The 13,860-nt window shown below is 50.7% G+C and overlaps 1 protein-coding gene across 2 annotated transcripts in view; it reads right to left on the reverse strand.

Moving 5' to 3' along the window:
• The window catches only part of TLK2 (tousled like kinase 2), a 1,564,653-nt gene that overhangs the window by 71,735 nt on the left and 1,479,058 nt on the right, over nucleotides 1-13,860 (reverse strand). For both annotated transcript variants that reach the window (XM_078645098.1, XM_078645097.1), the window contains one exon: nucleotides 2,845-2,952. In XM_078645098.1, the coding sequence (XP_078501224.1) occupies nucleotides 2,845-2,952 (108 nt within the window). The remainder of the gene's footprint in view (nucleotides 1-2,844; nucleotides 2,953-13,860) is intronic.

Raw genomic sequence — 13,860 nt, forward strand, 5'->3', positions numbered from 1 at the left:
CAGCTTGAGCAGCTACCCTCTTCCCTGATGCCTCAAAGATATTTGATTCTTTGTCAGGAGGTGGAGCTTCTCCAGTTGTTTGGGTGTTTGCACGTTTTCGTGCATTGGATACCACCAAAGAATCCAAAGGCAGTTGTCCCTTAATATATGTGGGGTCTACTGGTGCTGGCCTGTATTGTCTCTCTACTCTGGGGTTAATAACCCGTGCCCTAGTTGTTTCCTTAAATATGTCACCTGCATGTTGAAGTACCCCTTTTAACATAGGTAGTGTTTTGACAGATCTGTCCGATGTGGCAAAGGTGTCAAAGAGGAAATCTTCCTCAATGGGGTCTGCATGCATTTCTACATTGTGATGGAGGGCTGCCCTTTCTATTAGTGCATTAAAAGCAGCTGTATCCTCTGTAGGAGAAGGCCTAGCAGGGTATGCAGGTGTATCTGGAATGGGTTGAGAGTCACCAGGATGTACTGGATCAACCCATGGTTGACCTTGATTGTCTTGGTCAGTGTCTACTGGGTAATTGTATTCCTCATTATATTCATCATCCACCTCTTCATCTGAGTGTGTGGGTGTATATGTGTATGGCTCAGGCCTAGTTGGTTTAATAGGCTCAAATAGAATAGGTGAAGTAGAACAGTCCCTTTTCTTTTTGAGTGGGTTGACAAAAGTCTCTTTATCAGTTTCTGGTCTGATTTTTCTTTTGTAGAGTCACTTTGCCAGAATTAGGGTCAATGTAAAGTTTTGACTGTTCTTCTGTTGAGGGGTCTGGATATAAGATCTCCTGCTCAGCAGTTCTGGGCGTTTTTGCCAAGGTCCTTGGTTTCGTTTGTTTCGGTTCGATACCGCTTTTTGGGTTGACCGCCTTTGTTTTAGAGGAAGTTGGTAGGCCAACCTTGATTGGTCCGAGATCCCTCGGTGTTACAACAGTCTTTTTAGGTTGTGCCTGTTTCTTCGGAGCCGAAGTTTTTATCGTTTCGACGTTTTTTGTCGAGTCGATAGTACCTTTCTGACCTTGTTGCGTCTTCGTAACCTGTTGTTTCCGACCGGTCTTGGCTCGATGGCCTTCTTCGGGTCGATTTTCTTCGGCTCGATTGTATTTGGTTGCATAGCCATTGGTTTGTCGACTCTCTGTTTGGGTTCGACAACCTTCTTCGGATCGAGTCCCTTTTTTGTGTTGTCGGCTGTCGGCGCCAATCTTGTCGGTTCGACGGCCCTTTGTTTTGGAGTGGATATAGGTGCGCTGGCCCTCGGCTCGACGACCCTTGTGTTCGACTCCGATGGATCGACATAGTTTGGTCCAAAGACCGTATTGTCGACGATCTTGTTTGGGATCGACTCCGATGGATAAACGTAGTCGATCAGTTTCGGTTTAGTTTTTGGTTCCATAACTTTTGGTTTCGATATCACCAATTTCTGAGTACGTTGATCCGATGGCTCTTTTCTAATATTCTTAGCCGAGCTGTGTCGCGGAGCTATAGAATGGGTTTCGAGATCTTGGCTAAGGCCTTCTGGCGATGCCTCGACCTGAGCCTGTGGAACCATAGAAGTGTATGTTTGGGGTGTCGTACCCACGGTTGGCCCCGTTTCATCACTGGAGTCGTCTTCGACGGTTCCGATCCCTGGTTCGTCGTCTTTTACCTCGACGATGTCTTCTTCTTCGTCGACATAGTAGTTGGAGTCATGCTCCAAATCTTGATCCGACTGTTGATCTGATTCTTCGGCTTCGACGAGATCTTCATCGTCGAAGATATTTTCCGGCTCCGGCGCTGGTTTCTGCATGGTTAGCCTATCGGCCCGTCGAGTCCGAAGTGTCTTTTTGGATCGAAATTGGGCTCAGGCTAGGCAGTCGGATTCATTATGTTCTGGAGATAAACACTTGTTACATACAGGGTGTTTATCTATATGTGGGTATTTTGAATTACAAAGAGGGCATCTTTTGAATGGACTTCGTTCCATCGACGACTGGTCCCTTTGGCGTCGAGAAGGCCCGCGGCCCGATTCGACGTCCCGAGTTGAATAAACTGTAAATAAAGCTGTCGGCACTGATTCGAAACAATACCGACGAGACCGAAGGCCTTTTGAAAGTTGATTTTAGATTCCGAACTTCGAGTAAAGGAAAGTACATCCGAACCCAAAGGCGAAAAAAAACAATCTGAGTATGGAGAGGATGCCCATGCGCACTGTAGTCCAGGGGAGGAGCCACCTATCTCGTGATACTTCGAAGATTCTTCCAGGACAACAATGTGCAATCATCTGGACCCAACACTAGGCGGCGATCTATGCACAGATATGAATTCAGCAGCCCACATGCCTCGAACATAACAATCTAAGGATGGAGCCAATACCCATGCGCACTGTCGTCCAAAGGAGTAGTCACCTATCTCATGACTACAAAGACTTCTTCCACGACGACAACAACATGCAATCATCCGAGCCCAACACCAAGTGGCGATTTAATGCTCAGAGTGAGATCTGCAGCTCATATGCCTCAAACAATATGTTTTGATAGCAATGTTTATGTAGATTACTTTTAAAGCATGACCTACATCAACACTCCATGTTGGCCTGGAGAACTGACAATCAAAAAGCTAATTCTTGATAGACTTAAGGAAGGTCTCATGTAGATCAAAAGTTATAAAAAATACGTAATGTCAAGACAGCAAAGGCATGACTGGCTATCTGTGCCTTGATACCACAAAGGTTTCCCTTGATTGTGGCTCACATTACACTTGCACATTACATTATATCTTCACTGTGTTAGTCTCCGTAAACTGCCTTCATCCACAATGATTTATTTAAACATCTAAACCCCATGAAAATGTTCCCCCATGATAACTGTAACTCACCTTTGCTTCAGGTGTCACTACAGGTTTTGGAGGGAACTGCACCTCGGTAGCTTTAAGGATGGTGTTCTCCTGGAGAATGTCTTGCTGCGACTGGTTATGGCCAAAAGGCTGCAAGAACAAAGATAAAGTGTTGTAATCAGCTCATACTTCTTTCACAGGCTGATGAAAGGCTGCTCCTGGTAAGGAGTAGAGAGCAGTGTTCGAATATTCAAAGATCTGCTCTGTCCTTAACTTTCATTATTATGCAAGCTCCTGTCTCACTTCAAACCGAGAGGTCAGATATGAATAATTCAAACAAATAGTACCTATTTTATATTGCAACTAAAGTTGCAGTGTTACAGCAAAAACAAATTTAACAATGAAATCCACTACAGTGTCAAAGTTAACTTTCATCTAGGGAAATGTGCTATTCTCTGAAGGGTGAATGTTGCTCCTTCTGTACCTAAAGAAAAAGTTACTTACATTTGGTAATGCCTTATCTGATAGAGACTCTAACTAACCGCAGATTCCTTACCTTAGAATTATCCACAGGCATCGGACTGGATCCAGAAATCCTTAAGCAGTACCTCTGCACAATAGTAGGGGATGGTGTTCCACACTGCACCTGCATCCTCATCAGATGTGACGAGCGCAGTGCCTATATAGGTGCTGCCTCAATGCGTAGATGTCCGTTTCTTTTCACAACTTTCCATGCCAGAAGCAGGGAGCCACTAAGAACATTCATGGACTTTTGTACATCACTATGGGCTTCAAGAGGGTGACCCTATGCAGAAATACATTAACCGAGCAGTGAGGGTGGGAGAGTTGGTATGGAATCTGCAGCTAGCAGAGTCTCTGAAAGATAAGGTGTTACTAAGGTAAATAAATTGTTAATTTAACAGAGACTTCTAGCCTTGGATTCCTTACCTTAGAATAGATACCCAAGCACATCCTCCCCAGATGTTGGGTCTGCAAACATATTAGACAAAAGAATCCTGCAGGACAGAACAAGCAAAGTGCCCGTCATGACAGACCTGACGTGTCCAGACAGTACTTTTTGGTGAGCGTGTGCAGTGACACTCAGGCTGCTGCCTGACAGATGTCCAGGACCGGCACTCCTCCAGCTAACGCAGTAATTACAGCCGTGCCTCTGGTGGAATGAGCTCTCAAGCCTTCAGGGGGTTGCTTTTTGCCCAGTGCATTGCAGATTTGCATGCAGAGCACTGTCAATCATTTCTGCACAGGCTTTACCTTCTTCCCCACGACATACTCAAAGAACAGTTGATCGTTCTCCTGGCACCTTCTCTTTAGAATGTTGAGGTGGCGCAAAGAAGGTAGACAAGGTGATATTCTGACTTACGTAAAAAGGTTGTACAACCTTCGGAAAGGAAGCAAACAATGGTCCTCAGAACCAGTTTGTCTGGATAGAAATTTCTATAAGGAGGGTGCACAGCGAGTACTTGCAGTTTGCTGTCCGACCTGGCCAATGTTCTAGCCACTAGAAAAGCCCTTGATGCGGAGTAGGCGAACTGTGCCGTTCTGCAGAGGCTCGAATGGCACATACATGAGAAATGTTAAGACCAGGAGGAGTTCCCATTGGGGGTATGATAAATAGTCTTGGAGGGAACTGATGCTGAAGTTCCTTAAGAAACCTAATCACAACAGGTGACAAAGAAGGTTGGTCAGGCACTTGCAAGAAAGGTGAGATGGCTGACAACCTTTAATGGTGGCCACAGCAAAGCCCTGCTGGGCTAGAGAAAGTACAAACAATAAAACTTGAGAGAGGGATGCAGAAAGAGGGTCAATGTTCTTGGATGCATACCACGTCACAGACTTGTCCCAAAAACTGTCTTGGTGGAGGGACGCCTGGCTGCCAGAATAACATCACAGACTTTGGGAGGAAGGTCGAAAGCTGTCAACTGTCGCGGCTCAATCTTCACACGCGAAGGTGGAGGGTACAGAGGTTCGGGTGCAAGACCCTGCCCTGTTGCTGCGACAGAAGATCCTCCCGAAGGGGCAACCTGATCAGAGGACCGAAGCTCAAGAGTTCGTAATTAAACAAACTAGTATGCAGTCCTGAGTGGTCAAGGGAAGGGTCAACATGGGGAAGGGGAGAGCTCCAAAAGCAGCAAGGGCCCTCACACACCCGATGGGTGTCATGCTTCATCATAGGGCAGCTCCTCTTTGTGCTGGCGCTGCAATGCCCAACAGTCCCTGCAGGGGGGCTCTTTGCCGGAGATTTTTTTATGTTGGTAAACCGGTAGGCCCTGGGTGATGAGGCAGTGGGGCGGTTGTGTAGTGAGTAGAGTGGTGTAGGTGGTGTGTTAAAAATGGCGATGTGTGTCCGAGAAGTACTTTAATAGTTGGACACTGATGCTATGGCTAAAAACAGACAACAAGAGTCAAGGTTGGCAAGGAAAATTAAACCTGCTGCAGATCTGTATGTGTGGTGTGAAGTGACAGAGGTTAAAAGGTCGACATGTTTCACGCCTATGTTCTCCCAACTGATGAGTGGCCTTTCTTCAGAACCAAGGTGAAAGGGGTACCTAATCTACTCTATGGTTAAGGAAACAGTCAACGGGTTCCTATGGTATGATGATCATCATCCCTGGTGTTTGGACGTGGGCAGGTCCCAATACTTGGAGCTCCTAATTGGAGGCCACTAACTTCCGTCACTGCTGCATTTGGTTTAGACGCACAGGCTGAAGCCCTTCTTCCGAAGCTTAGAAGTTCGCGAGAAGGACGTTTATTCTCACCTAGGCATATTGTCCCCCTTCTGGATTACTCTGGGATCCATACCATAGGAAAGGTACACCTTAGGAGAACCAGCCGTAGTTTGTAGGTGGGAGAAGATTGCCTACAGCGAGCTTACCTTCAAAAGCCAATCGCCAAGGTAGGTAAAGACTGGACTAGACTGGGGGGGCACTGGTAAGGTCAAAGGGAAGCACAGTGAAGTAAACGTACCCTTTGCCCACGTGAACTGCAGATAATATCTCTGGGCAGGACAGGGATGTGAAAATATGCATCTTGCAAGTCCAATGCTACCAGACAGTCTCTATGGTAGATAGCACCTGAGCTAAGGTGAACATCTTTAACCTCTCTTTCTAGAGGAAGAAATTGAGGAGGCGCAGGTCCGGAATAGGTTTGAGGCCTCCATACTTTTTGGGCACCAGAAAGTAGCGGGAATAGCGAACAAGACCTACTTCTGATGCCGACACCATCTCTTTGGCCGAAAGGGCCACCACTTCCTGATTGAACAAAGCGAGATGGTCCTCCATCAGCCGGTAGGGGTGGCAAAGGTGGTAGTGGGCTGGGCTGGGGGAGGGTTCCAGAAAGGGGATGTAGTAGCCCCTCTGGATGATTAGTAAAGCACACTTGCCCAATGTTATGGACTGCCAGAGGGGCAAGTGATGGTGGATTCTACCCCCCCACCACCCTCACCCCCCACTGGGTTCCTGTGCTGGTATAAGGGCAAGCCAAGGGTTTTAAAGCTGCGAACGCCAGTGGGACGGGGGTGCTAGGCTGGTGGAACAGAACATCCTCTGGCCAAAGGTATCCTGCCTTTTGGATATCCTCCTCTGTTGGGATGGTAGGGAATGAGCCAGGGTTGATCCTAAAGGTGGAGGCTTGGACCACCATGCTCTCCGTGATGGGTTGCTGGGGGAGGAAACTGGGGTCCCCAGGTGTTGTTTAACTTGAGGAGTGGTTTGGATCTCCATCAAGACGTACCAGTTACTTACCTTTGGTAACCAGGTATCTGGTAGAGACGATTCTAGCCACAGATTCCTTAACGTAGAATTATCCCCAGGCGTGAGACTGGATCTGGAAACTTTTTTGGCCAGCATCCCTGCGAGCCGGGGGATTGGCATCACGCGACTCCGCCCAGGCGTCGTCCGTTTACGTGACGTCAGCAAGGTCACAAGTCCCACCCCGGCGCGCCTACGTAAATTTTCTTCTGATAACTTTTCCGCGCCACAACGCGGAGCCATCTATGGAAGTATGGGAATAGTGTGCGAAAGAGCCGAAAAATTGGAAAAAGGAATGGTGATGAACATCACCATAAGGAGCAGTGCCAGACACTGCAGAACCCAAAGACAGGAAAAAGAATAAAGAACAGAGCACAGCCCTGAGCAGCCACCAAGCCAGTATGTAGACAGCCCCCCCCCAGAGACAAGGAACATATGTAGAATGTCATGACAACATATAGCAGGACTACAACCCCCACCAAGAACAATGAAGGGGAACCAGTTCCAAGACAAGCAGGAATGACAAACCTCCAAGGCAACCCCAGCACAGAGTGGGAGGCCGAAGCACCCCACGCCCATACAAGGCAACAGAACCCCCGTCCAAAGCCAAGGAAGAGGAAGAAGAGCAACCTAGAGGCTCCAAGGAGACGAGGGAAAGAGAAGGTAGCCGAGCCCACAACTCCCAGAAGTCAAGAGACCAGACAGAACGGCAAGAAACAGTCGGAAGCAGAGAGAGTGGCCCGAGGCACCTAGGAAAACCGGGCAGGATGCGCATGAAAGAGGAAGGAACACAAAAGCCATCTCAACCCCCAGGATGGGAACATGAAGGTAAAGAAGGGCCCAGAAACCCCTCAGAGAGGGGCCCACACACACGACCCAAAAAGAAGTCGAACCAGAACCACAACGCCAGGCCGCAGACAGCAGGCAGACCAGGCAAACAGCGCAGTAACCCCGGAGAAGACCACCACGGGGCACCACCAAGGCAATCCAATCCAGCAAAAGGGAATTGCACCTGCAACCTAGGTAAACGCCATGGTGAGCAGAGGCCAGCAGGCAACCACAACTTCTCAGCATAGAACAAGTTATATAACAGCTACCACTACCCCACATAGGGTATGTTAAGTCCCAAGACATGGGAACCCTCTTAGGAAGAAACAGCAGTCCAGACTCTGAGACCCTCTGCTCTATGGGGGCCAGGCAATTCACAACAAAGCCTCATTAACAAGTAAATGGTCTTTTAAAGACCTGCGAAGTACTCGGGCGTGGCTGTGTGTGTGCCCGGGAAGCTGGGGTGAGGTGACAAGGCAGTGACCGGCAGAGGGTGACAGGCAGAGAGAGAGACAGAGGGAGAGAGACAGACAGAGGGAGGGAGACAGACAGAGGGAGGGAGACAGACAGAGGGAGGGAGACAGACAGAGGGAGGGAGACAGACAGAGGGAGGGAGACAGACAGAGGGAGGGAGACAGACGGAGGGAGGGAGAGAGACAGACAGAGGGAGGGAGACAGACAGAGGGAGGGAGACAGACAGAGGGAGGGAGACAGAGGGAGGGAGACAGACGGAGGGAGGGTGACAGAGGGAGGGAGACCGGCGTAGGGAGGGAGACCGGCAGAGGGAGGGAGACCGGCAGAGGGAGGGAGACCGGCAGAGGGAGGGAGACCGGCGGAGGGAGGGAGACCGGCGGAGGGAGGGAGACCGGCGGAGGGAGGGAGACCGGCGGAGGGAGGGAGACCGGCGGAGGGAGGGAGACCGGCGGAGGGAGGGAGACCGACAGAGGGAGGGAGACCGACAGAGGGAGGGAGACCGACAGAGGGAGGGAGACCGACAGAGGGAGGGAGACAGACAGAGGGAGGGAGACAGACAGAGGGAGGGAGACAGACAGAGGGAGGGAGACAGACAGAGGGAGGGAGACAGACAGAGGGAGGGAGACAGACAGAGGGAGGGAGACAGACAGAGGGAGGGAGACAGACAGAGGGAGGGAGACAGACAGAGGGAGGGAGACAGACAGAGGGAGGGAGACAGAGGGAGGGAGACAGAGGGAGGGAGACAGAGGGAGGGAGACAGAGGGAGGGAGACAGAGGGAGGGAGACAGAGGGAGGGAGACAGAGGGAGGGAGACAGAGGGAGGGAGACAGAGGGAGGGAGACAGACGGAGGGAGGGTGACAGAGGGAGGGAGACCGGCGGAGGGAGGGAGACAGACAGAGGGAGGGAGACAGACAGAGGGAGGGAGACAGACAGAGGGAGGGAGACAGAGGGAGGGAGACAGACAGAGGGAGGGAGACAGACAGAGGGAGGGAGACAGACAGAGGGAGGGAGACAGACAGAGGGAGGGAGACAGACAGAGGGAGGGAGACAGACAGAGGGAGGGAGACAGACAGAGGGAGGGAGACAGACATAGGGAGGGAGGGAGACAGACATAGGGAGGGAGAGGGAGGGAGGGAGACGGAGGGAGGGAGGGAGACGGAGGGAAGGAGGGAGACGGAGGGAGGGAGACGGAGGGAGGGAGATAGAGACAGACAGAGACAGGGACAGAGAGACAAATAGAGGCAGGGACACGGTCAGACATGCAGACCGGGACAGACAGATGGAGGCAGAGAGAGAGAGAGAGACAGAAGGTGACAGAGGGAGAGGGAAGGAGACAGAGAAAGGGAGAGAGGGGGAGAAGACGGGAGACAGAGGGACAGGAGACAGAGGGACGGGAGACAGAGGGACGGGAGACAGAGGGATGGGAGACAGAGGGACGGGTGTAGGAGAGTGGGGTCTGCAATCCTATGGTCACCCCAGATTTTTGCTTCACTGGTTTACGACTTTCCCTGGCTGTGGGCCTGCTAATCAGACCCACAGCCTAGCTGTTCTCTCTCTAAATTGACAACCATGTACTTTAGGTGCATTTACCAATTGGTACTGGGCCACCTTATCAGTCCCTGTACAGTGTACCTTAGGTATCCAGGGCATAGGTGTACCCAGGGCCTACCAGGGGCTGAAGCATGTATTATGCCACCCCTGGCTGGCCATCTAAAACTGACACAACTGGCTGCATGACAGCTGGGGCAAGGTGGTGTAATCACCCTTTGCTGTAGGTATAGTATACCTATATCTAACGCTAAAATGGACACATATATTCCTATCAGTCACTCCTATGGCAGGCCTTATCAATCCTGAAGGCAGAGTGCTTGGAATTATGTGAGATGGTGCTCTGGCATGAGCTGAGCCCGTTTGCAGCTTGCGGAACCAAGTCCTAATAGCTGTTCCATGATAACGCTATACCATATACTCTTAAGTGCATTATCAACCTCGCGGTTAAATGCTAACTCTGGTATAAAATTATCAAAACATGTCGAGTAAGGTGTCATACGAATTGGAATACTACCCCCTCGCCAATTCTGGCGACGGGGGTAGCATTCCAACCACCTAGAGGGGCACGACATGTATGTAACTGAGAACCCCGGTTAAAGTTAACTCGAGCCTTGGCATCACAAAATGGATGCTGCCACCACAGACACAAGTCTGACCTCCTGCTGCTGGGAGTCCTTCCAGCGAGGGAGGCTTGGACAAAGGGTTTCCTGCCTTGGGAGGTGCTAGCACCACCCCAGACAGGATTTTGTGTATTGGGTAGGATAGGCCTGAAAGGAATGAGACATGCCTGGGGCACACAAGGTGCCCTGTGCATACACCGGTTCAAACCAGTTGCTGGGGCACTTCATCCCCAGCTCTGGCGGGAAACCGGACAAAGGATAGGGGGTGTAACCACCCCCCTTCCTGGTCCCACCCAGGGGAGGGACCTAGTCAGTAGTGCAGCCCCCTTTAGCAGGATAAAGGTAGGAGCTGGTCCCATTCCAAATTAGATTATCCTGAACAATTCTACAAGAAGAAACTCTGGACTTCGACGTTCTGCTCCACAGAAGACTGAAGAATCTCCCTTGTGGACAAGGAGTGTCCACCCTGCAACTGCAGGCACCATCAAGCGTCCAGCAGCTTCACTTTGTCGTCTTCCCTCGAGGATCCAGACTTCAGAGACCGATGAGACCCGGATTCCTAGACCTCTCCGACCTCAACTCACATCTGCAGCAAAGCTGAGACCCGTGGGTGCACCGAGACATGTGGGACCGGCCATCTTGAACGAACCTGCACTTCGCGTCCAGCACGACTCCCGAGGTAAACTCGACCAAGTGCTTTGGGGATTGAGAAGCCCCAGCCCCGAGCAGCCCCTGCACCGAAGATCAGCCCTCCAGCTTCCACGAGATCTGCGTGGGGCCCTTCTGCTTGTTTGCTGCTCGACGCGTTGTCTGGTCACTTGCCGGCTGGCTAGTGGCCTCCTAAACGACGAACCTTTGAATCTTCACTGCTGGTCTGGTTGCTCCAGACTGGCCCTTGCTCCCTTCCAAAAGAGGGGCACCTCGGACTCTCCTAGTCCGCACTAGACGTCTTTTCCACTCACCGCGTGGGTTGCCTTTGCCAAGGCCTGTTGACTCCAACTCCGGATCCGACACCGCCGACAGCGAGAGCCTGCGTGGGACAGCTCGTGCCTCCATCCTGGTCGTCGAAGACACCTCCTGGTCCACGTGGCTGCAGAGTCAAGCGTTCACTCTTCACCTGATCGAGACGACAGCACCTGGTTCCTTCCTGGTTCCACACCGGTCACTGGCTAGTGACTTTGAACACTGTCCCCTCTGCTTTCAGGTCCTCTTCTTCACCGATCCACCCTTGGATCGCACCGGACATCTTCCTCCTGGTCGCCTGCAGCATCTTTTCTTCCAGGCTCCATAGACTTCAACGCGAGAACCCGACACACTTTGACACCTATGCACCCGCAGCCCGTGGGTGAGGTAACGAGAGCATTTCGGTGCTCAGGGGTAGTTTAACTGTCCTAGTGTCCAATTCCACAGTCGTTTTAGTCCTAACTAGTCAGGATTGTCCGTACTTACCTTTTAACTTGAACTGTACTGTCCATAGACGTTGTTACGCATCTCGCGTGTGAGTTCACACTCTGCATACGCGTCCCGTGGGCCTCCTATTACTTACCTAAGGTGAAGATAGCGTAGTCCTTGCGAACCTCCAGCTTCTGGACAGCTCCATTCCTTCTATCGACTTTCACATTCCACTTACTTAGTATATGGTTTGTCGTGCCTCTAGGGCACCATTGTAATTTTGTGCAAATTATCGTATTTTTCCTAAGAGATTGTCATGTGCTTAGCCCTCTGACCTCATAAAGAGTTCAGAGGTGTTGTTATTAATAAATATACTGTTTATTTTCATAACCTGTGTGGTGTCCTTTCATCTGGTATTCAAGGGGTTATATTGTGGTAAAACAGCTGGCTTCACATGCCAAAAGTGTTTAGCCTAAGACTGCTTTGTCCATGCTACCATTAGGATAGCTGGTCTATAAGGTTGACTTACAACCAATCACCATAAGGGTTGTTTGGACAGATACAAGGTGATCACTAGAACTAGTGAGCATCATATATCAGGCCAACTTCTCACAACGGGAGACAGAGGGACGGGAGACAGAGGGACGGGAGATAGAGGCCGACAGACAGAGGGCGACAGACAAGAGGGAGGAGGACGACAGAGGGAGCCAGACAGACAGAGAGGGACAGAGGGAGGTAAACACACTGAGGGAGAGAGACTGAGACAGAGGGAGGGAGAGAGAGGAGGGAGGGAGAGAGAGAGAGAGAGAGTGAGACAGAGAGAGGGAGACAGGGACGGACAGACAGATAGAGGCAGAGACAGAGGCAGAAAGAGACAGAGGCAGAGAGGGAGACGGAGCCTGAGGGAGAGAGAGAGGGGAAGACAGAGGGTGACAGAGAGAGAGGAAGACAGGGGGAGGAAGACAGGGGGAGGGAGTCCGGGATAGACAAGAGGGAGGCAGAGGGAGACAGTCAGGGGGAGACAGACAGAGGGAGGGAGACAGAGAGGGAGGGAGACAGATGAACGGAGACAGAGGAACGGAGACAGAGGGAGGGAGACAGAGGGAGGGAGACAGAGGGACCGAAACAGAGGGAGACAGAGAGCGGGAGACAGAGAAGGAGACAGAGGGTGACAGAGAGGGTGACAGACAGAGGGAGGAGGGCGACAGAGAGGAAGACAGGGAGCGAGACAGAGGGAGGTAGACAGACAGAGGGAGGTAGACAGACAAGGAGGGAGGGAGAGGGAGGGAGGGAGACAGGGGGGGAGACAGAGACAGACCGATAGAGACAGAGACAGGGGCAGACAGACAGACAGACAAACACAGAGAGGGAGACAGAGAGAGGGAGACAGGGACGGACAGACAGATAGAGGCAGGGACAGACAGAGGCAGAAAGGGACAGAGGCAGTGAGGGAGACGGAGCCAGAGGGAGAGAGACAGAGGGTGGGAGACAGAGAGAGAGAACGACAGTGGGAGGGAGTCCGGGATAGACAGAGGGAGACAGTAAGGGGGAGACAGAGGGAGGGACACAGAGGGACGGAAACAGAGGGAGACAGAGAGCGGAAGACAGAGAGCAGGAGACAGAGGGTGACAGAGAGAGGGAGACAGGGAGCGTGAGGGAGAGGGAGAGGGAGAGAGAGAACACCCCACTGAACCTCCCTTAGGTGGTTTGGGCTCGCTCGCTACACTGCCTTACTGTGTCCCAAAATGATGCATCTCCAAAAAGTGTGTCACCAACATGAAAAGTCTGGAAAGCTGTGCTATAAGGTATAGTGTGCACAGAGTCCAGGGGATCCCCAGAGGTATAGCAGAGGCTAAATTAGATAATCATTAACAGCTCTCTTTGTGGTGGCGTGGGTGAGCAGTTTGTGGTGGTGTGTGTGAGCAGTTAAGCATTTATTGTATTCACTCAATCAAGAGCTGATTACACACACACACACACACACACACACACACACACACACACACACACACACACACACATAGAAATAGAATCCAGACCAACTTGGTAAGTATAAAAAAGGTATACTTAGTTTTTTTTCAAGCAGGACTTGGCTCAGGTGGGTAAAATATGCTTTCAAATGCAACACTTTACACGGAAATGCAGTTGGGAATGGATTTGCAATAGTTACAGGCTTGTATGTGTTTTTAAAACAGTTAAAAATACATAGAAATTAGTTTTGATTCCATCGACTACTCGGGTGATATGCCTAAATATCTCACTGTGGATCCTACAATACAAAGGTAAGTAAGACACCTTTTGGTTTAAAGACGGTTACTTTGGTTTTCATACAAAAAAGACAGTTTAACATTTAGAACTTTTTAGGAACAAAACTCGTAACATTGATTTCTATGGGGAAAAGAATGTTAGCGAATAGCAGGTAAGT

The sequence above is a fragment of the Lissotriton helveticus genome, chromosome 5_1 (assembly GCF_964261635.1).
Source record: "Lissotriton helveticus chromosome 5_1, aLisHel1.1, whole genome shotgun sequence".
NCBI classification, from domain to species: Eukaryota; Metazoa; Chordata; class Amphibia; order Caudata; family Salamandridae; genus Lissotriton; species Lissotriton helveticus.